Source organism: Pipistrellus kuhlii, unplaced genomic scaffold, assembly GCF_014108245.1.
Source record: "Pipistrellus kuhlii isolate mPipKuh1 unplaced genomic scaffold, mPipKuh1.p scaffold_m20_p_2, whole genome shotgun sequence".
Lineage (NCBI taxonomy): Eukaryota > Metazoa > Chordata > Mammalia > Chiroptera > Vespertilionidae > Pipistrellus > Pipistrellus kuhlii.
Genome location: NW_023425515.1, coordinates 133,036,840 through 133,059,295, shown reverse-complemented (window position 1 = coordinate 133,059,295; position 22,456 = coordinate 133,036,840). Strand labels below are relative to the sequence as shown.

The following is a 22,456-nucleotide window of genomic DNA, read 5'->3' as shown; positions in this document are numbered from 1 at the left end:
GAAGAAAAATGTAGTCAGAATTTTGCATATGTTAATTTTGCCTTAAAAATTACCATGTATTTAACTTGAATCAGTTTATTTCTTTTGGTTTTAAAATTCATGGTTTTAGTCAAATTCTAGAGATTATTTTTCCTAGAAAAGTGTGTAACAGATAAATTTGCCTGCTTTGAATCATAAGAATACTAGTGGCCTGTTGCAGGAAGATTCCTGCAATAGGGCTTCCTGCTGCAATCACTGCCCTGCCTGCTTTCCTCCGTTCTCCCCATCCCATCTGCTTTCCTCCCTTCTCCCCCTACCCTGCCGGCTTTCCTTCCTTCTGCAGGGCTTGACTTCTTTCTATGCTGTCTTCAGTCTTTACTCTGGCCTGGATATGTAAATTAACCGCCATCTTGGTTGAGTTAATTTGCATACTCACCCTGATTGGCTGGTGGACAGAGCTTGTGGGCATATGGAAGGTGTGGTCAACTTGTATGTTTCTCTTTTATTAGGTAGGATATTTCCCTGTGCTTAACAAGGAAAAAAAAAATGTATCTACTAGTAAAGTTAAAAACAAAATAAGCAGTGTAAAGCAAATTGTTTACCAATTTGAAAATGACTAATTGAAAATGTTGGCCTAATTATGCTTAAAGGAAAGTATCCTGGACTGAAATTCAAAAACTGGCATTAAGTCTTCTGAAGTCTCTGGACCTTCATTTCTCATTTATCACAAGAAGGTGTTAGGCTGGAAAAAATCTCATAAGGTTCTGGATAAGATTGATGTGTTGTCCTTTAACTATTATACTTGGTTGAACCAAATGAAAATGATGATGTTGAAGCATTTTACCTACAAAAAATGGAAATTTCATATGGTTCAACATATTGAGGATGGAGCAGACCCATCAGGCATGACCAGTGCAGGGCTTCTATCTAACTCCATCTCACAGTCAGGTTGCTTTATTTTCTCCAACAACTGTATACTCCAAGCACACACCTTTTCATCCTGCAAGCCCTGAGATTTCAAAGGGCAAGAACCATTTTTTTACCTCTAAATTGAAAATCCTAGAGAAGAACCCAGATTAACATGGCTTGGATCATACCCTCTCCTCAGCCAAATGCTTTGGTCAGAGTACTATTATTAGCTGGAAGTAGGTCACTTTCCTAACCCAGTGACCAGAGTGGTAGAATAGTGTGAATGGCAGCTTTTAGTCCCATAAAGGAGGTGAACAGACAAAAAACATATATCCTTTACCCATCTCTATGTCTCTGGGTATGATATGACTTAAAATATACTTTATTCATTGAAAGGACATATTATGACTCAACTAAACCAGAAGGAAGATTTGAATTCAAATTTTTGTGGGACATTATTTTCCCTTCTGAATTTATATTCTCATCTGAAAAGATCCTATATAATAAAAGACTAATATGCAAATAGGTCAAATGGTGGAACAACCGAACAGCCAATTGCTATGACATGCACTGACTACCAGGGGCGATACACGTGGAACATGATGGGCATCGGCAGCAGGTGGCTGAACATGGACATTATGGTCATCGGTCGCAGCAGGATGTTGGAGCAGGTAAGTTGGGGTGTCAAACCAAGGGGTATGCTGATCACTGTCATCAGGGCAAGTCTTTGGTAGTTATTGAAAATTCTTTGCTCCTGCATGCCGCAGCCCAACCTGGTGCTTGCACCCACTGCCAGCACCTGGCACCATCAGCAAGTGTGAGCAGTGGCTGCCAGCCCCAATCGCCCCTGAAGGCTTTTCCACCTCCTCATGCTCCTGAGGGCAGCAGCTACTACTTGCACCCGCTGATGGCACTGGCCCTGCTTATGCCTGATGATGGTGCTAACCCCAATTGCTCTGCACTGTCAGTGGGTGCAAGAATGGGAGCAGCAGCAGCAGGAGCGGGGCTGTTGGCAGACAGGAGGCTGGGGGATGTGGTGAGAGGGGCCAGTCAGGGGTATGGAGGATGGGCCAAGACCCACCCCTGTACCCACTGCAGCCTCGCAGCCCACAGTTCCTTTCAAGGTGCACAAATTCGTGCACTGGGTCCTTAGTATATTATAAAGACTTTGAAATGTTATGATGAGATGATATGAAATCATGTGCATGATATTTCTTTGAAAATTATAAAGCACACATAGAAGCATGGAACAAACTGATAAATCTCAGAGGGAAGATGGGGGATGGGAAGAGATTAACCAAAGAATTTATATGCATACTAGAGGCCCAGTGCACGAATTCATGCACCATGGGGTCCCTCGGCCTGGCCTGTGAATTGGGCCAAAACCATCTCTCCTATATCTCCCAAGGGGTCCTGGATTGTTAGAGGGTTCAGGACAGGCCAAAAGACCCCACTGGTGCACAATCGGAGCCGGGGAGGGAATGCAGAAGGGCTCCAGGGCATGTTCAGCCTGTTTCACTCAGTCACGACCAACCAGACCCAGCAGCAAGCTAACCTATCTGCCCTTTGGTGGTCAGTGCACGTCAAAAACAAGCAGTTAAATGGCTTTAGTATATCATTAGCATATTGGTTGAACAGACGAACAGATGACTGGACACTTAGCATATTAGGCTTTTATTATATAGGATATCCATAACCTATGGACACAGACAATAGTGCAGTGAAGGCCTGGGGGGAGGGGGTCAATGCGGGGAGAAGGGGAACATCTGTAATATTTTCAACAATAAAGATAAATTTTAAAAAGAAAATTGTAAAGCACTAGAGAAGTTAAGGACTCTTCCACTCAATAAATATCTATTGAGTGCCTACTGTTTTTTGTCTGTTTGTAAGCTTTCTTAGGCACCAGGAATATAAAGATGAATTAAATATGATATTTTTGCCCTCTGCAATATCATGCAGGATCAGGATAACATCTTGTATGTAAATAAGCTCAGCACATCTTAACTTTTTAATACTTGACTACTGAGTCCGAGAGTACAGTAGTTTAACAAATGCAGGGATAGTCCATATATTTTAGAATAGATATATTACTCAAAATTTGAGTGTAAAATAACCTTTTTTCAAAGCAATCTTTTGACTTTTTAAATCTCTGTTCTTTTCACAACACTATATTTGGTTCTGCTCACCTCTTCAACAAACAATTTCTTCCTCAAGATTAACATTGTCTCAAAGCCAGCTTTTCTCAAAACTGATCTTATGGCCAGTGCTCTATTGATGTTTCTTATCTCTACATACACTACGACCTGAATACAGCAATTCTAACCCCAAAGTCTCCCTTACACAAGATCGCAAATTACTTTCTAAACAATTTTGAACTTGATGCATACTAATTTTTATTTTCATATTTTTGTCACAATTCTCTCATTAATGTTGTCCCACCCAAGCTCATGCTTTGGAAAATGGTTGATAAAACTGAGAGTTGTCTATAAAACTTATAGTTCTCTAGCCATTCTGAATCTAAAATTGCCCATGAGCATTTGTGGCAGTCAAACTGATTTCCTATAGTGGTTTACCTTCCCATCATCCTAAAACACATTTTGAAATATGACTTTATAAAAATTTTAACAAGATTAGTCAACAAATTATAAGAGACTTTTTCAGGATCTTTCTGCTGATAAATATTTGCTTGCTAGGCACACAAGTTTATAGGCCAATCACATATTTATTCAGCATGAATTGGTCACATTGTAATAAGATCCTGCCTCCATGAGAACTATATAAAATTTCCAAACCTAAGGCTGGCTTAGTAGTCACAACGTTACTGTTTACTCCTGGTACTTTAGTACCTATTGCTCAGAGCTTTGTCATGAGTTCCTAAGCCCCTGTTCTTGAAATTATTTGCCAGGATTTGCTTATTCATTTATTTCTTCAGCAAATATTTACTGAAGAACTACTATATGCCAAGTGCCATTCTTGGCTGAGTGGGTACAAAATTAATAAGGCATAGTCTTTGCCTCAAGGCCCTCACAAAGCTGTAGAGAAGACATAGAACTAAAAACAAAAAAAGCTGAAATCAGTTTGGCTCAGTGGATAGAGCGTCGGCCTACGGACTGAAAGGTCCCGGGTTCGATTCTGTTCAAGGGCATGTACCTCGGTTGCAGGCACATCCCCAGTAGGGGATGTGCAAGAGGGAGCTGATCGGTGATTCTCTCTCATGGATGTTTCTAACTCTATCCCTCTCTCTTCCTCTCTGTAAAAAATCAATAAAATATATTTTAAAAAATAAAAACAACAACAAAAAACCAATTACAATACAGGAGATGCAATGGACTATGGGAACTCTGATGTGTGTCTGATTCTCTCAGGCAATTCCTCCCCCATTCCATTGGTCCAAAAGAGCCAATCATATTAGTTCAGGAATGGGCATCTTACTGTCCCAGAGCAACCAAAGGCCTCCTCACAACTTTTCTGCTAGAGTTAGAGGGGAGGAGTATCCCTCTGATACTTTTATTTTCATTTTTTATTTTAAATATATTTCTTTATTGATTTCAGAGGAAGGGAGAGTGAGAAAGAGAGAGAAACATCAATGAAGAGAGAGAATCATTGATCAGTTGATTCCTGCACGCCTCCTGTCTGGGAATCGAACCTGCAACCTGGGCATGTGCCCTGACCCAGAACGAAACCAGCAACCTTTCGGTGCACTGGATTTACCACACAGACCAGGGCACAACTGCATTTTTTGAATGGGGAAAAGACTCTATCATTTTCTGCAGTCCATATTCTTCCTCAATATCTCCCAAACACTCTACTCTGTTCAGTTGTCATGTATCCTTGAGCATACAGTGTTGTTTTCCTTGCTTTCTGCCTCTGCAGTTATATTATATACTGCGCAGCCCCTGTAGGCTCTGAGAGTATGGTCCCTGATCGAAAGAGCATCCCTACTGAATTCAATCAAGAAGTCTAACTCTTCTCTTGTAAAGCTTTTTTTTTTTTTTTGGGGGGGGGGGGGAGTAAAAAAGTAGATCCACCAACAGCAATGTTCTCAACTTTAGGGTCATGGGACAATAGTGTTTCTACCTATCGTGCTGGATATGAGGTATATCCAAAGTAATTTCTTACTAGATATATGTGTGCTTTTAAAGTTTGCCAACAGAACTCTTTCTTTTTTAGAAATTTAAGAGCATTCCTATGATAACATCATTTTCTTTCTCTTGCATTCTTTTATGCTTTATAGAAGGGGGATGGGTTCAGAATTACTGGTTAATTCACATTATTTGGATCTTATTTAAATATATTCATGGGTGTGTCACATATATGATCTTCATCCTTTATGTGTTGCAGCAGCAGAATGTTGAAGTATAAGTCCAGAGCAGACAGACATTATGGTAAAGCTTTGAATGGGTTAGGGAGTAGAGACCAATTGTCATTACTAAACATGCAAGTGATTCTACTAGTCATGCTAAATGCCAAGTGGGATTACATAGCTTGTTGGCCAACTGGGGTTCTGTGTAAACTTTTTAATAAATGTCACTAATCTCTTGGGAAATAAAGTCCCACCTTAAGATTAGGAAGAGAAGATCGAAGTTAGCTTTGGGGATGGGGGGTTATGGGTAAGGAGACCATGGCTCATTCCTCTAACAATTCAGAAGGAGCAAAGTTAAATTATGATAGGTTAAGGGGTCTAAGGTTAAGTTAGAATTCCAAATCAGAGATGGTGTTACCAGAGAAGTAGGCTCTGCTACAAGATTTGTAATAGAAAAGCAGAAGGAATTTCGGCATGCAGGTGTAGCTGGTAGCTCCAAATAATGGGGATGGAAGGCGGAGGGAGTTGGATTGGTGGGGGGAGAGAAGGAGGGAACCAGCTAAGAAAAAAGTGCTTGAGAGAACCCAGAAAATTTTTGCTCGTATTGATATCAATAGCCAGATCCTGGCACTAGAAAATGGTGGAGCCAAGTTTGTAGGTATAACTGATTTGAGAGAATACTTAATAAGAGATATTATAAGGTCATGATATATATTGGGGACCCTGACTAGAGAAGGGGCCTTAGGAGGGAGGGGGAGATAGATGTAAGAAACACCAATCAAGTAATATACAGATAAGACTTGTTAATTGACCATGAGTGAGGTGGGAGGCAGTAGAGAGGTAGGAGTCAAAATTCAATTATTTTGGCCTGGATTTAAAAAAAAAAATGAAGAAACTCTTCATAGAAATAAGGAAACCTGATAGGGACACTATTTTAAGGGCAAAGGTGATGTGTTCAGCTCTTGATAATTTGAGTTTGAGGTGAATGTAAAATACTTAAGTGGAAATATCCAGAATACTCAGTAGACAATAGATATGAGGATGAATTAATGAGAGAGGTCAAAGCTAGAATTCTATATTGGAAATTATATCTCAACTAGAGGCTGGTGCACAAAATTTGTGCATGGAGGGTGGGAGTTGGAGGGGTGTCTGTACCCTCTTTAATCTGGGACCCCTCTCACAATCTAGGACTGCTGGCACCCAACGGCTCACCTGCCTGCCTTCCTGATTGCCCCTAACCACTTCTACCTTCCAGCCTGATCACCCCCTCACTTCTCCCATGCCAGCCTGATTGATGTCTGACTGCTCCACTGCCAGCCTGTTTGTCCCCAACTTCCCCTCTGTCAGTCTGGACATCCCTAACTGTCCTCCCCTGCAGGCTTGATCACCCACAACTGCCCTCCCTTGCAGGCCAGGTGCCTCCCAACTTTCCTCCCCTGCTTGCCTGATCGCCCACAACTACCCTCCCTTGCAGGCCCAGTACCTCCCCCCAACTGCCTTCCCCTGCTGGCTATCTTTGGTGGCCATCTTGTGTCCACATGGGGGCAGAATCTTTGACCATATGGGGGCAGCCATTTTGTATGTTGGAGTGATGATCAATCTGCACATTACTCTTTTATTAGATAGGATAGAGGCCTGGTGCATGGGTGAGGTCCAGCTGGTTTGCCCTGAAGGGTGTCCCGGATCAGGGTTGGTGTTCCCTTGAGGTGTGGGGTGGCCTGGGCAAGGGGCCTGTGGTAATTTGCAGGCCATCCCCAAGCAGAGGCCCTGGTATCTGGAATTTATTTATTTTCTACAATTAAAACTTTGTAGCCTGGAGAGGAGCCAAGTCTTCTGCTTACTCCATGGCAGCAGCCATTTCTATTAGAATTTATGTATCTTCTATCATTGAAACTTTGTAGCCTGGAGTGAAGGCCTGAGCTGGCTAGGGATGCAGAAGCTTGGCTTCCTTGATTGCCCTGCACAACCCTAGCCTCCTGCTCTTTCAGCTCCATGGAGGCCGCCATTTTGTTGGAATTTATTTAGCTTCTATAATTGAAACTTTGTACCCTTGAGTGGAGGCCTGGGCCAGCCAGGGTGTGTGAAAAGCTTGATTTTCTCCATTGTCAGGGAAACCCAAGCCTCCCTCCTGCTCCCTGTGGCCGCAGCCATCTTGATGGGGGTTAATTTGCATACTTGCTCTGATTAGCTGATGGGCGTGGCTGGTGAGTATAATGGAGTGATGGTTAATTTGCATATTACTCTTTTATTAGATAGGATGATGTAAATAGGAGGTGGAAGAGTAGATGTGATTGCTAAGGGAGGCGCCCCAAAGACTAACCTGTAAGAATGTCTTCTCCTGGTTCCTATATATGAATCTTAAATATGTAGACTGGAGATATTCAATTATTGCCTTGAACTGGCAATTATTTATTGGCCTATCATCTGAGACACAATGAACCAGGGATACTTGGTTTAAATTCCAAAATTATATTACTTCAACAGAGAAATTTAAATATACAGAGTAAGATTAGGTGAATACCAGAAAGTTGCTCCTAACTTGTGTTATAAACTAAATCTAGTATCAGGTCCATTAAATATTGCCAGCCAATACTGAATGAACAGGTGGTTTTCACATAACATTTTTCCTTAAATCTATTTGCAGTATGTTTTTTCAAGAATTTCAAGATCACTTAATTTTCTTAATTTTATAGTTTCAAGTTAGACAAGCCCTTTATATCCTCTACATACCAGTAGAACATGCATATGGTATTCCTGTTTATGAAAATTATTTAAAATGAAAAGGAAAGGATAAAAGGCTTATAATGGTCTCCTAATTCCTCTAAGTAATTTTAATATATTCTATTACACATTTTTAATAGATTAGTGATCAAATAAAATATATTCCCAGAGGAAGCCTGGAATTAACATAATGGTTTCTCAAATCTTATCTTTCCTGTAATGGTCCCATACTCCTTGTTTAGTTTCTGTATGTGTGTTCTGCCTCAACTCATTAATACATAGATTTGGTGTTAAGTTGTATAAGTGAGTGTTAGCATTAAGGGAGGATAGGAGAGCCCTAGCTGGTTTGACTTAGTGGCTAGAGTGTTGACCTGGGGAGTGAGGAGTCCCAGGTTCAATTCTAGTCAAGGGCACATGCTTGGGTTGGGAGCTCGATCTCCCATAGGGGGCATGCAGGAAGCAGCTGTTCAATGTTTCTCTTATCATTGATGTTTCCCTCTTTCCCTCTCCCGTCCTCTCTGAAATATATATATATATATATATATATATATATATATATATATATATATATATATATATATAATTTTTTTAAAAGAGAGAGCATAGGAGAAAGATAAATACCACATGATCTCACTCATTTGTGGAATATAATGAACAACATAAACTAATGAATAAAAATAGATCCATAGATCCAGAGACTGTCAAACCTCAGAGAGAAGGTGGGGGTGGGGTTCGATGTTAGGAGATCAACCAAAGGATTTGTATGCATGCATATAAGCAATCTAATGGACACAGACACTAGCGAGGGGGGGGGCAGGTATGTGCAGGCATGTGCTAGGGGATGGGAGTGGTCAGGGAGAGGTCAATGGGGTGGGGGGAGAGACATACCTAATAGTTTAATCAATAAATAATTAAAATAATTTATATCATAAGTCTAAAAATAAAAAAGAGGGAGAGCATAGGTTCTGAAGCTAAACAACTTTGAATATGGATTCTTCTGCTTCCTAAGCTCTGGGCAGGTCACTCAACCCCTCTGAGCCTCAGTTTTCCCATCAATAAAATTAAGAACTACTAGTACTTATTTTATAGGATTGTTGGGAGAATAAAATATAAAGCATCTAGGAGAGTACTTGACATAAATGTTTATTATAAAGTATTGACATAAGAAATCTTTCCCAGGAATGTCCTATCTTTCATCCATTAACAGTGCCTTAGGCAAAGGATGTCTTATATGAATTGCCTACAAATGACAAAGTGAATCTTTAACACTTTGAGTTAGCTTTATTTATTTATTTATTTTTATAATAGTCTTTATAGCTTCTGGCTTCATTTTCCTTTCAAAGAAAAATAAATGAGTTGACTGTATCATTGTAGCTAAGGAATTTCAGTTCAGCATTCAAATGATAGGGCAAGGCTCAATTCAGATCACTTTCACTTGGTACTTAGAACAAGTAAAATAGGTGCTGATAAAAAATTATTCACTCAGAGCAGCTATTACTAGAATTGTTAGTCTATACCACAAAATAAAGGGAGGGAAAAAATGCATTAGAAGGTTGTTTTAGAAAGACAACTTAAAAGTGAAAATTCGAGGTAATGTAAAATCTGTTAAATAATCAGCAGGGTCTAAGAAATTATTTGCTTCACTGGAGGCCCGTTGCACGAAGATTTGTGCAAGAATAGGCCTTCCTTCCCTTGGCTGCTGGCACTAGTTTTCCTCTGGAACCTGGGACCCAGGCCTTCATTCTGGCCACCACCTTCTGCCTTCACTCAGGCCAGAGCCTTTGCTCCAGCTGGAGCCTTCAGTGTTCACTCCAGCCGGAGCGCCATTGCTGTAGCTTCCTCCATGCATGCCCCTCCTTCCCCCCACTTATAGCTGGTGTTCTGCCCCACCCGGCATCTCCACACTGGTGTATGCAAATTAACCCACCAGCTTTGTTAGGTTAATTTGCATACTCACTTCTGACGGGTTGGTAGGTGTCACAGAGGTACAGTCAATTTGTATATCTATCTTTTATTTGTGTAGATTATTCTGTTAACTATACTCATATAATGCTAAACCAAGAAGTTGAATATGAGAAAATCTAACTCACCTACTGGTAATGTTAAACAAATATAGCTCTATTTTGACATTGTACAGTTATACTTGAATAACGTTCACATAGTGAATTTTTGACATATTATAGTCACAGCCTAAATGATATCTATAAAAACAACTGACTGAAAAAAAGGAAAAAACTGAGCATTTATTCTATTGTATTTTGATAAACCTCTATGTCCATCTTTATTCACATACTGATGAATATATTATAGTAAATTTCAAATTTTAATATGGTTGATCAGTATAAAGATTATAGTATAGTTGATTAGTGTAATATTTTATTAACTGTCTCAGTAGATATTTTGAATTGTGTTTCAACTCAGGAAGGAATGCGTACATAGGGGAATTATTTATTCCAAATACAGATTTTTTATCAGCATAGAAAACAGTGAAAAGAGGATGTTAATAATACAGGCAATCCATTTACCAATATTTTATGAAGAATTTATACTAAGGAAGATATAATCTGGAACAAAATTAAAATCTTGACATATTATTTTGAGTAAAATCCCTTAAAATAATGTTTAAACCTACAGTAGGCGTATAATATTATTATAAGGTCTAGTAATAATTAATGTTGTTTTCTAATACTTTTTTAAATCGAATTTATTTAAACAATATAACAAAATTTATTCAACAATATAGTTGCCGTTGTTTTCTACTACTTGTGCCCAATGCTCAGGAAGCATTTTAATCCCTCTGTTGTAAAATTCTTGTGATTTTGATGCAAAAAATTCGGTCAATGCATTTTTGAGGCATTCTTCATTATTAAATTTTTTTCCAAGAAGAAAGTTTTGCAAAGAACGAAACAAATGGTAATCAGAAGGGGCAATATCAGGAGAATATGCAGGTTGAGGGAGAACTTCCCATTCCAACTGGCGCAGTTTTTCAGCAGTGATTCTTGCAGTATGTGGTCGTGCGTTATCGTGGTGAAGAATTACGCCCTTCCGATTAATCAGTGTGGGTTCTTTTTCTCTTAAAGCTTGGGCTAACCTTTCCAATTGGGCACTATACACTGCACTTGTAATGGTTTGGTTAGATGGTAAAAGTTCATAATGAAGAATTCCTTTAAAATTCCACCAAACACACAACATCACTTTTTTCGCATGCAAGTCAGGTTTTGGCGTGGGCTGCGGAGCCTCATTTTTGTCCAACCATTGAGGCCGCCTTTTCAAATTAACATACAGCACCCATTCTTCATCTCCGGTAACAATTTGCTCTAAAAACGGCAAACGGTTTTGACGAGAGAGGAGCGAACTGCAAATTGTGACTCTTTGATTACGGTTGTTGTCGGTCAACTCATGAGGAACCCATTTTCCAAACTTTTGGACTTTGCCAAGTGCACGCAATTGATTGGAAATTGTTTTTTGTGAACAATTTAAAGTTGTCGCAAGCTCTTGTTGGGTAATTTGAGGATTTTGCACCAAAAGAGCTTGAAGAGCTTCTTGATCAAAATTGGACACACGGCCTCGACCACTCTTGTCATCTAACGAAAAATTTCCCTCGCGAAATTTCTCAAACCAACGCTGGCATTTTCTGGCACTAACTGCATCTTGACCAAGAGCACTACAGATGTTTTCTGCAGCCTCACTTGCTTTTCTTCCTAATTGGAACTCTTAAAGCATGCAGTGCCGAATATGCTCTTCATCCGCCATCTTCTTAGCCCTAGTTTTGCAACAAAAACCAAACCAAACACAAACTTTTTCAAGCAAAACTTGTTAATTGCACTTCACATGTTCTGTAGATACCACGTGTTTGAAGGTTATGTCAATACAAGCCAACGCCAAGCAAGATTTTAAACGAATGTTTAAAAACGACATTAATTATTACTAGACCCGATATATCTACAATACTACATATTTTAATAAAAATTTTTTATAAGATCAGTCATTTTTATTCTTTAATATAGATAGTTCACAGATTTCCATTCTTGGCACATAAAAAATATGAGTGTTTTTCTTTTTTAACTATATATATTTTTATTGATTTCAGAAAGGAAGAGAGAGGGAAGAGAGTGATAGAAATATCAATGATGTGAGAGAATCATTAACTGCCTCCAGCAGAACCCCTACTGGGGGTTGAGCCCACAACCCATGTGCCCTTGACTGGGACTCTTCAGTCTGCAGGCCAAAGCTCTATCCACTGAGCCAAACCAGGTAGGGCCCAAGTATTTTTCTATGTGGCAAATGAACTCATGAGAAAACTCTTGAATATCTTCTCTGTAGCCTCAATTTCAAGCCAATAGATTAAATGTCCACATTGTTTGCAACCAGGTCACAGCTGTCTAAATTGCTTCAGAAATGTTTAGCAGATTGCTTTATAGCAGGATAACACAGTTTGAACCATAGTTTCTTGAATAGTTCTTGCTGAGAGCTTATCTCATTCAAATGATGAAAGTAACTGAAGCATGGTATTTGAATCATCCACATTTTGCTCTAATAAAGGAGAACTTTAGGAAGCTCTAGTTGTTACAGGCAGCACAGCAAAGCATCTGAAATGTGGATCTTATATTTTGCATCATTCAAAATACTTGTGTAAGTATGTGTGTGATGATTAGATACTTTAAAAATAAAATTTCATTTTTCCGGGACCAGTTTGGCTCAGTGGATAGAGCGTCAGCCTGCGGACTGAAGGGTCCTGGGTTCGATTCCGGTCAAGGGCATGTACCTTGGTTATGGGCACATCCCCAGTGGGGGGTGCGCAGGAGGCAGCTGGTTGATGTTTCTCTCTCATCGACATTTCTAACTCTCTGTCCCTCTCAATTCCTCTCTGTGTAAAATCAATAAAATATATTAAAAAAAATAAAATAAAATAAAATTTCATTTGGTGAAAGGCTTAAACTGTAAAAGCAATACTCAGATCATGTGACTTACCAGCACATAAATAGATATGCAAATGACTTATAGTACTGTTTTCCAAAACAGTATCTTTAATAGGAAACCTTTCATAAGAATCTTTATAAAGTGATATAGTTTAAAGTTGTTTTTATAAGTAACAGTTATTTTTAATTGGTACTTCCACATCTTTTCAGCCAGACCTTAATAGCTATATGTATGAATAAGAAAAATGGTTACATATATACTTATATTATAAATAACAAAATTATCAAACAAGTTCTCATCAAGTACTTTAAACTCATGAGTTTTACATATATACTAGATTCTGTGATTATAGAATTCTGCTATACCTATATTTTTTCACTCAAGAAGTCAATAATTATAAAAGGTAAACTTTGTAATTGGTCAATTTAGATAATTTAAATAAACTATCACAGAAGAGTTCTATCAATGAATTTGAGAAGTGGGCTTATCTACAATAAATATCCAGCTTGGAATGTATGTTCTCTATTGCCATGAACATCTATTGCTCCCCTACCTTAAAACAAACAAACCACTGAAACGGGTTTGGCTCAGTAGTAGAGCCAATGGTCTGCGGACTGAAAGGTCCCAGGTTCAATTCCGATCAGGGGCATGTACCTTGGTTGCGGGCACATCCCCAGTAGGGGGTGTGCAAGAGGCAGCTGGTCGACGTTTCTCTCTCATCAACGTTTCTAGCTCTCTATCTCTCTTCCTCTCTGTAAAAATAAATAAATAAAATAAGTAAATAAATAAAATATATTTAAAAAACAAACAAACAAACAAAACAAACACCACTTGAGTATGCCCATAAATTGTATAGATTGGGAATTTGGATAGGGCATGTAACGTTGTTTGTCTCTTTCCATGATGTCTCTGGCCTCAAATAGGATGATTCCAACATCTGGTGACTTGAATTGATGGGGACTGGAATAGCTGAGACTGGATCTATTGCCAAGCTATGGTATCCTCAATCATCTATCTGGCATCTGGGCTGGGATGATCTGAAGGATGGGTTGCACTGGTGACAAGAACACCAACATACAGCCTTTCTGCAAGGCTTTGGCTTCTCATGGAATAGTGGTTGGGTTCTATTGTAGAAAGCTTAAACTAAAAGAATAATCATTTGCTAGGAATGTCACCAAGTTTTCTTTTTTTTAAAAAAAAATATATTGATTTTTTTACATAGAGGGAGAGGGAGAGAAACATCTATGAGAGAGAAACATCAATCAGCTGCCTCCTGCACACCCCCTACTGGGGATTTGCCCACAACTGAGGTACTTGCCCTTGACCAGAATCAAACCCGGGACCCTTCAGTCTGCAGGCCGGAGCTCTATGCAATGAGCCAAACTGGCCAGGGCTGTCACCAAGTTTTTTTTTTTTTTTTTTTTTTTTTATTGATTTTTTAACTGACACAATGAATATATTTACTCAATGCCCTAGTACTCGAGGACCTAGAGAATGCAGTAGTTACAGATTGAAAGCTTTCATTTTAAAGCCTGAGAAGTAGAACAATTTGATGATTGCAAAAATCATTGCCTATAAAGCTATGTGATGGATACTGTGAATTGTCCATGAAAATCCACCCTGACCCTCTTATTTGGTAAGAGAGTTGTGGGTAGGCTCATGACTAGTCAGAGAGCACATTTCTTAGCCTCATTTGAAGCTAGGTGTGGTTAGGTGACTATATTCTCCCAATAGAATGGGGTCACAAATATATATGTTAATTTTGAGTCTGGGCCTTAACACAGGACTTTTGAACCCCCAGGCTCTTTTTTACTTCCCACAAAGTAGATCATAAAGTCCTCTGAGCCAGCTTCAAGCCTGTTGTTGAGAATAACACCACGGTGGATGGTAGAGCAGTATGATAAAAGGCACTTGGGTCCCTATATGGCTTTGTGGAGCAGAGCCAGACTAATAACCTGGATTAATAACTTTATGCAATCCTTGTGAGGGAGTAACAAATTTCAGTGTTCTTTCAACCATGTTTGGTATCTGTTAAAAATTTAGCTTTGCTGAAACCGGTTTGGCTCAGTGGATAGAGCGTCGGCTTGGGGACTGAAAGGTCCCGGGTTCGATTCCGGTCAAGGGCATGTACCTTGGTTGTGGGCACATCCCCAGTGGGTGGTGTGCAAGAGGCAGCTGATCGATGATTCTCTCTCATCGATGTTTTTAACTCTCTATCTCTCTCTCTTTCTCTCTATAAAATCAATAAAATATATTTTTTAAAAAAAGGTTAGCTTTACCCTAATTCAAATAGTAAATATGTATTAATGAACAATAGCAGGGAGCTTAAGAAAATCTGATAGGTAAAGCCACCCCCCTATTGTTCACCTCCCAAATCCTTTAAAATGCTTGGTATAACCAATATTAATTCTTTGTACCTATTGATTTTATTTTTTGCCATTTTACAGTTGCAGAAGAGCTTTCCTCTAGGAAGCACTAGTAGTAAAATAGTTTTATATAAACTTTTTCATATCTCTATTCCTTTTTCATTTTGACAAGGATAGCCAACATTTCTCATGTACCACATTGATGTTTCACTAGAAAAGCCCAGCAGCTTGTAATTACTTTGGCATGTAATAGATCTTAAACTCTGGAAACAAAGAGGTCACATTTCCATATTCATGAGCAAAGAAACTGTACTAATACAGAGGCAGCTGTATAGGTTAAAATAGCAGTTGTCAAAGTGCAATCCAGAGGGTCTGATCCGCAAGGTCAAACCTATGTTTATAATAATATTAAGATGTCACTTGCCTTTTACACTCTTATTCTCCTAAAGGTGTAAGATAGAGTTTTGTCAGAGGCTGTGTGACATAGGATGAGGTCATCACTGTTGGCTAATAGTGTTGGCTAATAGTGTATTCTTGTGTTTTAAAAATTTCTCAACTTTAACTTCTAATATAGTAAACATCAGAAGATATAACTCACATAAACAAAAGCTCTTTGGAGTTTTAAATAATTTTAAGAGGATCAAGGGATACTGAGGGTTAGAAAAAAAAAGTTTAACTTCTCAATAGAGGTTAAAACATACCTTATTTTTCATTACTTCAAATACAAAAAATTTTAAAAATGTTACCATTCATTTGATTATGTACCAAGCTTGGAAAATGGTGTTTTCTGAAATCCCTCTCAGGACATGTATATTTTGTGGAGAAATTTCTAAACAGTCTTATTTGGGATAACACTTGAGAATTAGAAGAATCTAAGTATGGTTAAACTGTTACAGCCTGGAAAAGGAAAACTTCTTGTTACTCTACCTTGTTACTCTACTGAGAGTGGAAAAAGAGAGGTTGTCCTAGATTCAGGATAAAAAGCATCATACACTATATAGTGTGACCCCTCTTATATTTCTGGTACCAGGTTAATGAATTCATGAGGAGAGCTGGTATGAACTTTAGGTCTATATCAATATGGATACTGTGAATTGTCCACCAGTGGGGAAGTGTGGTAGGAGAGAAAAGGAGGCAGGCATGTGTAAATAATCCATCAAAAAATCAGAAAAAATGGATTAGGAAAACAGGCTCTTTAGAGCCTACAAAAGTGGGCATTCAAGGCAAGCTTACCTAATTTTCTGAGGGACAGAGAGTCTCTAGATGAGTTATCCTAAAATATTTCTGTAACACATACAGAACCACACACACACAATATCTATTCATAAGACACACCCTACTAGGCCACATAAGATTCATGTAACCTCACTAGTGGCTTTAAGTCTAGCAGGAGAACAAGATATGTTACAAGACTCTACAAGGAAATGTAAGTAAACAAATAGATTTATCAACAAAATGCTGTGGGAAGGTTCATACCAGGTTTAATATATACTTATTGTTTATAATTTGTATGTTTGCTGGTGTTAGAATCTTTTGGGAATAATAGGCTAGAGAAGGAATCATTGAGAGAGAAGACAGCACTAAATTAATTGTTGCTGGTCCTCCTTATTTTTACCCTACTGTCAGAACTGTGCTGTCACTCTGATGATTCTTACTTTGGTTGAATGGCTTTGTTAAAGCTGCTTATGAACACACACACACACACACACACACACACACACACACACACACACCAATTTGCAAAAGGAAAGATGATGGGAACACAGAGAACCTCAGAAGAAACACAGTATAGAGTAGCTGAACTTCCCACAGATTAGAACCAGCAAATGCTAAAACATCAAGAACCAATTCTGCTATATTTCTTCCACCATCCTGGGAGAAATAGTTTCTCATCTCTGCTTCTCTTTGCACATTAGCAGAGCCTTTTTTTTTTTTTTTTTTTTTTACCTTTTCTTTTCCTTCTGCCATGACAATGGCAATATCCCAGATACTCTCTATTAGCCTGAGTACAGAGTGAAGGCATGGAGCAGAGCTGTGGGCATGTTGCATGAGAGATAAGCAAACCTTATTGTAGGGCGCTAAGAGTTTTGGAATCATTTGTTACTTACCATAGCATATTCTATCCTGATACACATGGTTTATAAGTTCTTGCTTATTGCTCCATCTCTTTGCTATAGTCTCACTAGCCTTTCAGTACTTATACAATGCTCCCTCCCATTCTAGATTATTTACCTGTTATTCTTCTTGGAAAGTCTTTGATACGTTTTTGCCCAGTTAACATTTATGCCCCAGTGAGATTTCAACTTATCTGTGAAATACTCAGGAAAGGACTTCCTGACCTGTATTCAAAGCCCCCTGAATTCACCTTCTCTGTCATTATGTCTCCATAACTAAACTAAAATTCCATGAAGATAGAGATCAGGTATGCCTTGATCAGCACTATATTCTCAGTGACAGGAAGGAGGAACTTCTTTCTTTTCCAAAGAGTAGATTTTCTGCATCTTTGTACACACACCAGAAAATGGCCATTCTAGCCCTAGAACCATAACACCTCACACTGCAGGGCCACCAGTTAATCAACATTCCAGTGTTCTGTTTCTAGATCTTTGGAAACAGAATTTTGTTAGCTTGGCGATGTTCTATCATGGTCCACCCCCAGGTTACTGAAATTTCTAGGTCAAGCAGAATCAACATGGCTACAGAGACCTGTTCTCTGGGAATAGGGGCAATTCTCAGAGAAGGGGACATGGGCTGAGAAGACATAGCAAACAATATCTGCTACAGTCAGGTTTACTTTTCTGTGTTCTGGAATTTTTTTTTAAACTATCTTCTCAAAATTATCCTCATACAACACACAAAGGGACACTCCCTACAAGGGATTTCCTAAATAAGAAAAGAGTGATCAAGTAGTTCTGATTCTGTCTCCCTGAGTTCGGCCTCTCCTTTGGCAGTCTGTGACTTTGATTATCACTGCTATTTCACTCAGGAGTATGGTGTTACTCTTTTTTTTTTTTTTTTTCATCAATACAAAAGTTTATTTAACAAAAGTTCAATGTGAAAATGGACAGGACTCTATATTGTAGGAAAACAGGTGCTGTGGAGAGGGGACATGTGGAAGCAATTGATTTCTCTGGTAACTATAGCCATTCTTCATACTCGTTCCAAGGCTTCTAACATGCTGATACTATTTCCTCGGATTACCACCATTCCAATATTGTTCTGTTGCCCACCCGTTGCCATCTCCACACATTCATCTATCACAAGATTCATAAAGGGATCAAATCCCCGTAATATTCCTTGGACATGTCTGCCACCATTTAATTTCACTATGAACCTGGAGGTCCTGGTGTGATTCTGGGTCAGGGTTTGTGCTTGGTTTCGGGTTTGCTCTCCACTGTGCAGGAGGTAACAGATGAATGATTCTCTCATCACTGATGTTTATCTCTCTCTCTCCTATCTCTAAAGCCATGATCTTAAACCCTACAAACTTCAAATAATAGCAGGTCAGATCTTTAGTTCTTTTCTATGTTCACGATAACTTCTTGTCCATAAATTTCTTTAACTCGGGAGGGTGAGCTTTGCTCATGGTGTCCAAGCGAGCTCACAGACACTTCCAAACGGAATTCGCGGCCTCCCTCTCTTTTTTTTTTTTTTAACACTAACATCAAAACAACACTACCACCAAAAATTATCTTCCTTCGATACTCCAAAAATGCTTTTGGGGTAAGCTAAAATTGGGGGGAAAAACCACTTTACTAATATTAAGGAAGGAAAAAAGGAAAATAAAAAAATAGCAAGGCAATAAAAAGTTTGGTTCACAAAGTAAAATTTATTGATCCTTTCCCTATATAATCCTTATCCAAATATCTGAAAATCTGTCTCTCACCAATAATACAGAAAACAAAAACAGTGAAATCCAACTCTACTAGGATTTTTCCTAAAATATTTTTCATTTTGAGAAATACAAAATAACACTTTCTATCGAATTTTTGTTAATTGAAACTATTTCTGTATGTTTGGTAATTTCTAATTTTTAAAGACCTTTAAAATTGCTCTGAAAAAAGTTTAAAGATGCCTGCGTAACTAGTGATACAATCCAGATATATTTGAGGTCTTTAACTTCTTATATGGACCTGTGTAAAAAAACCTTTCATCCGTTTCATTGGTAATATAAATTAGAACATAACTTCAGTTGAACTACACTTAGGATTCCCTAAAAACATTTGCAAATAGGGACTGAATACAACTCATCTGAATCAACATGATTTGAGTTTCCATGAAAACTTTTCAAGTGTGCTTCATTCTGATAAGTATGTTCCACGTACTATTACTTCCCCTTACCTTGGCCCTGAACAGACTATGAGATGGGTAGCAGTTTTTAGCTTAAATTACTGTTTAAGCCATTTTTCAAATTATCAAGCAGTTTTCATTTTGTCTTGGTCTCCCTTTTGTATTATACTATTTTCCCCAGCATAACTGATCTCAGAAATAATTCCTATAACTTTAAACACTTTTATTTTTGTTGTTTACATTTACATGTGATATATACAATTAAAGTTATTACCAATATTTGTTTTAGCACTAGAAATATGTAAAATTTGAAGTGTTTTTCTATGGTAAAAATTTTGAGGGGGTATATAATGCTTTGAGTTCCGTGTGAATGAGGATTCTATTTTAAAGTACTTATAGAGGCATGGTCTAGTTCAGTGGTCGGCAAACTCATTAGTCAAAAGAGCCAAATATTTACAGTACAACGATTGAAATTTCTTTGGAGAGCCGAATTTTTTAAACTTAAACTTTTTCTAATGCCACTTCTTCAAAATAGACTCGCAGAAGCCATGGTATTTTGTGGAAGAGCCACACTTAAGGGGCCAAAGAGCCACATGTGGCTCTAGAGCCACAGTTTGCAATCCACGGGTCTAGGTTAAAAGAAACACAGTACTGGCAATTAGGAGATTTAGATTCTAGGCTCCATTTCTACCACTAAATTGCCATGCTCCTCATTAGCTAAGTAAATTACTCTTCCCCCGCCCCCTACTTATAAGAATTAGGCTAAAACTCCATGGTGCTAAAAACGTGTTTTCTGTATTGTATCCAAATTTATTTTTAAAAAGAATACGCTTTGACTGTATTTCTCAGTCCTTACATAGGTCATTTTAAATTCTATCATTGTTAAGCACCTACTATGGGCATGCCGGCAATATTAAATCAAATTTGGAATAAGGCAAGGCAAAAAAAAAAAAAAGCAAAATACATTTACATGCATTTAATGCCATTGAATTGTACACTGATAATTGTTAAGATGGTAAATTTTGTTATGTATACTTTACCACATGCAGTGCTCCCCTAACATTTCATTCCTACCATTTAAAATTGCATTAAAGAGACAGATTGGTTTGGACATCAGTCTGTTTCTCTAAAGGACTCACAGCCACTCCAGGGACAAGAACTCTTCCGTACTCCTAGCTGTTAACTCCAGGGCCTTAGAACACTCACTGTCCCGCTCTTAAGTTACCAGGGAGGACATTTATAATCTGGCTTTTCCAAGAGTTGCTATTTCATTTATTTTAATTACTATTTTCAACCAAAGCAATGCATTAAACCTATAAATAGCTGTAAAACTTTTGAAATACACACCAGAAAAATTTTTTTTCACATGTCATGAGTTGGGAGTTCAGAAAATCTGGTCACAGAAGTCTAGACCTTCAACAAATGTTTGTCAAATGAATGCATGAGACTTGAGAAGACAAAAAGATAAAACATGAAATCCCAGCATCAGTCCAACAGATCTGACACAGAGTGTAAGACAGGTACATAATGGTATACATACTTCTTAAGAAGTATCACAACTAAGCCATTACTGAAGTAGCTATCTAACTACTATCACTTTCTCCAAGGTAGCTTTTCACAAAGCCATTGTATTTCAGCCTCAGATAATCTAAAGGTAGGCAGTTGCCTAGAATAACAGCTATTCAGTGCTCAGACAAAACAAAAGCTACCTGCTGAAGACTTTATTGGCATTCCTGAATACGATAGTCATTTAAACACACACACACACACACAAACCCTAAATTTACACTATTTAGCTATATGTCACTAACAGGCTAGCTTGCATGTTTACTACACCAAGGAGTTGGCTTTTATCCCATTCCTGGCTTTTATCCCGCCCTGCCTCCTCCAGTTTAAATTCAGCTACAACCGTTCAAGAAGCCAGCTAAATGAAATCTTAAATTCTGTGGCGTCCCACTGGCAAAAACCATAACCCAGCGCTTGAGAAAAGATCTCTCTCAGAAAAGCTGAGCGTTAAAAGTTGCCAGATATCGCGAGCTGCTAGGTTTCTTAAAAAGTGCAGACCACACCCCAGCGGAGCCCCGGGGCGCCTCACTGGTCCGAAGGCGCGCGGGGGAGGGGAGGGAGCAAAAAGGAAAAAAAAAGAAAAAAAAAAAAAAAAAAAAGCAAGATTAAGAGCTGGGGTGGCACCGGGGGGCACAGGGGAATCATCTATACAGTTTGAGACTATTGAGATTGTGGAAATTAGGGAGGGGCCCGTTTCCGTGAGGCCTAACCTCCAGCAAGAAACGAGAAAGTCGGCTGGGGAGAAAGCAAAACAAACTAGAGTGAGCAGGCTCCGAGCCCCGGCGCTCCCGGTGGGAGCCGCTGGACGGAGCAGGAGCGCGGGCGGGGGTTCTTCCTCCTCTTCCCGCCGCCCGGGACGCGAGCCCCGCGCTCCCCTCTCCTCCTCACCCCGTGCGGATCCGCAGGCAGGGCCCCTCCACCCCCCCAACTCGGGAGGACGCCGCTCCGCTCCACCCACGGTCCCCCACCGCCCCACCGCCCCACCTTTCCCGCCAGGCGCGAAGCCGCGACCCCCCGGCCGTCACGTGTCCCGGCGGCCGCCAAGTGCGGCCGCTTTTGCGACGCAGTGACAGCTAAAGGGTGCGACAGGAGGAGCTTACGGCCGCGGCCGCTGCGCCCGCACCGAGAGGCGAGAGGCGGCTCCCGGCGGCGCCCGGAGGGAGCGCCTGAGCGGACGGAGTCGGCGCGGGAGGGCGGCGGCGGCGGCGGCGGCGGCGGCGGCGGCGGGCGGGCGGCGAGGGGGAGCCCGCTATGAATGCCCTCGCTCCCCGCCGCTCCCCATGAACCGGGCGGAGTAAGCCGCGCCGCCAGCTGGGGCTGCGCCTCCATGAAGCCCTAAGTTTTTTTTTTTTTTCCTGTGTGTGATTTTTCCCTTTCTCTCTCCGCTCCTCACCCCCTCCCC

General features: G+C 39.6%; 2 protein-coding genes across 3 annotated transcripts; both read right to left on the bottom strand.

Moving 5' to 3' along the window:
• Window positions 1-303: 303 nt before the first annotated feature.
• LOC118724027 (ran-binding protein 9) lies at window positions 304-22,383 on the bottom strand. Of its 2 annotated transcripts, none has more exons than XR_004989462.2 (3): window positions 20,836-22,011; window positions 16,932-16,969; window positions 304-316 (listed from the first exon to the last, which is right to left on the bottom strand). XR_004989462.2 is itself a non-coding variant. In XM_045584379.1 (3 exons), exons 1-2 carry the CDS (start codon window positions 22,381-22,383, stop codon window positions 20,918-20,920), a joined length of 363 nt encoding a protein of 120 aa, XP_045440335.1. In that variant the 3' UTR covers window positions 15,883-16,095; window positions 20,836-20,917. The 2 variants fall into 2 exon arrangements, 1 of the variants encoding a protein (XP_045440335.1); XM_045584379.1 differs by lacking the exons at window positions 304-316; window positions 16,932-16,969 and adding exons at window positions 15,883-16,095; window positions 22,039-22,383 and having other exon boundaries at window positions 20,836-20,935.
• On the bottom strand, window positions 18,272-18,830 carry LOC118724025 (small nuclear ribonucleoprotein G-like). Its single transcript, XM_036446888.2, has 2 exons — window positions 18,732-18,830; window positions 18,272-18,526 (listed from the first exon to the last, which is right to left on the bottom strand). Exons 1-2 carry the CDS (start codon window positions 18,782-18,784, stop codon window positions 18,349-18,351), a joined length of 231 nt encoding a protein of 76 aa, XP_036302781.1. The 5' UTR covers window positions 18,785-18,830; the 3' UTR covers window positions 18,272-18,348.
• Window positions 22,384-22,456: the final 73 nt, after the last annotated feature.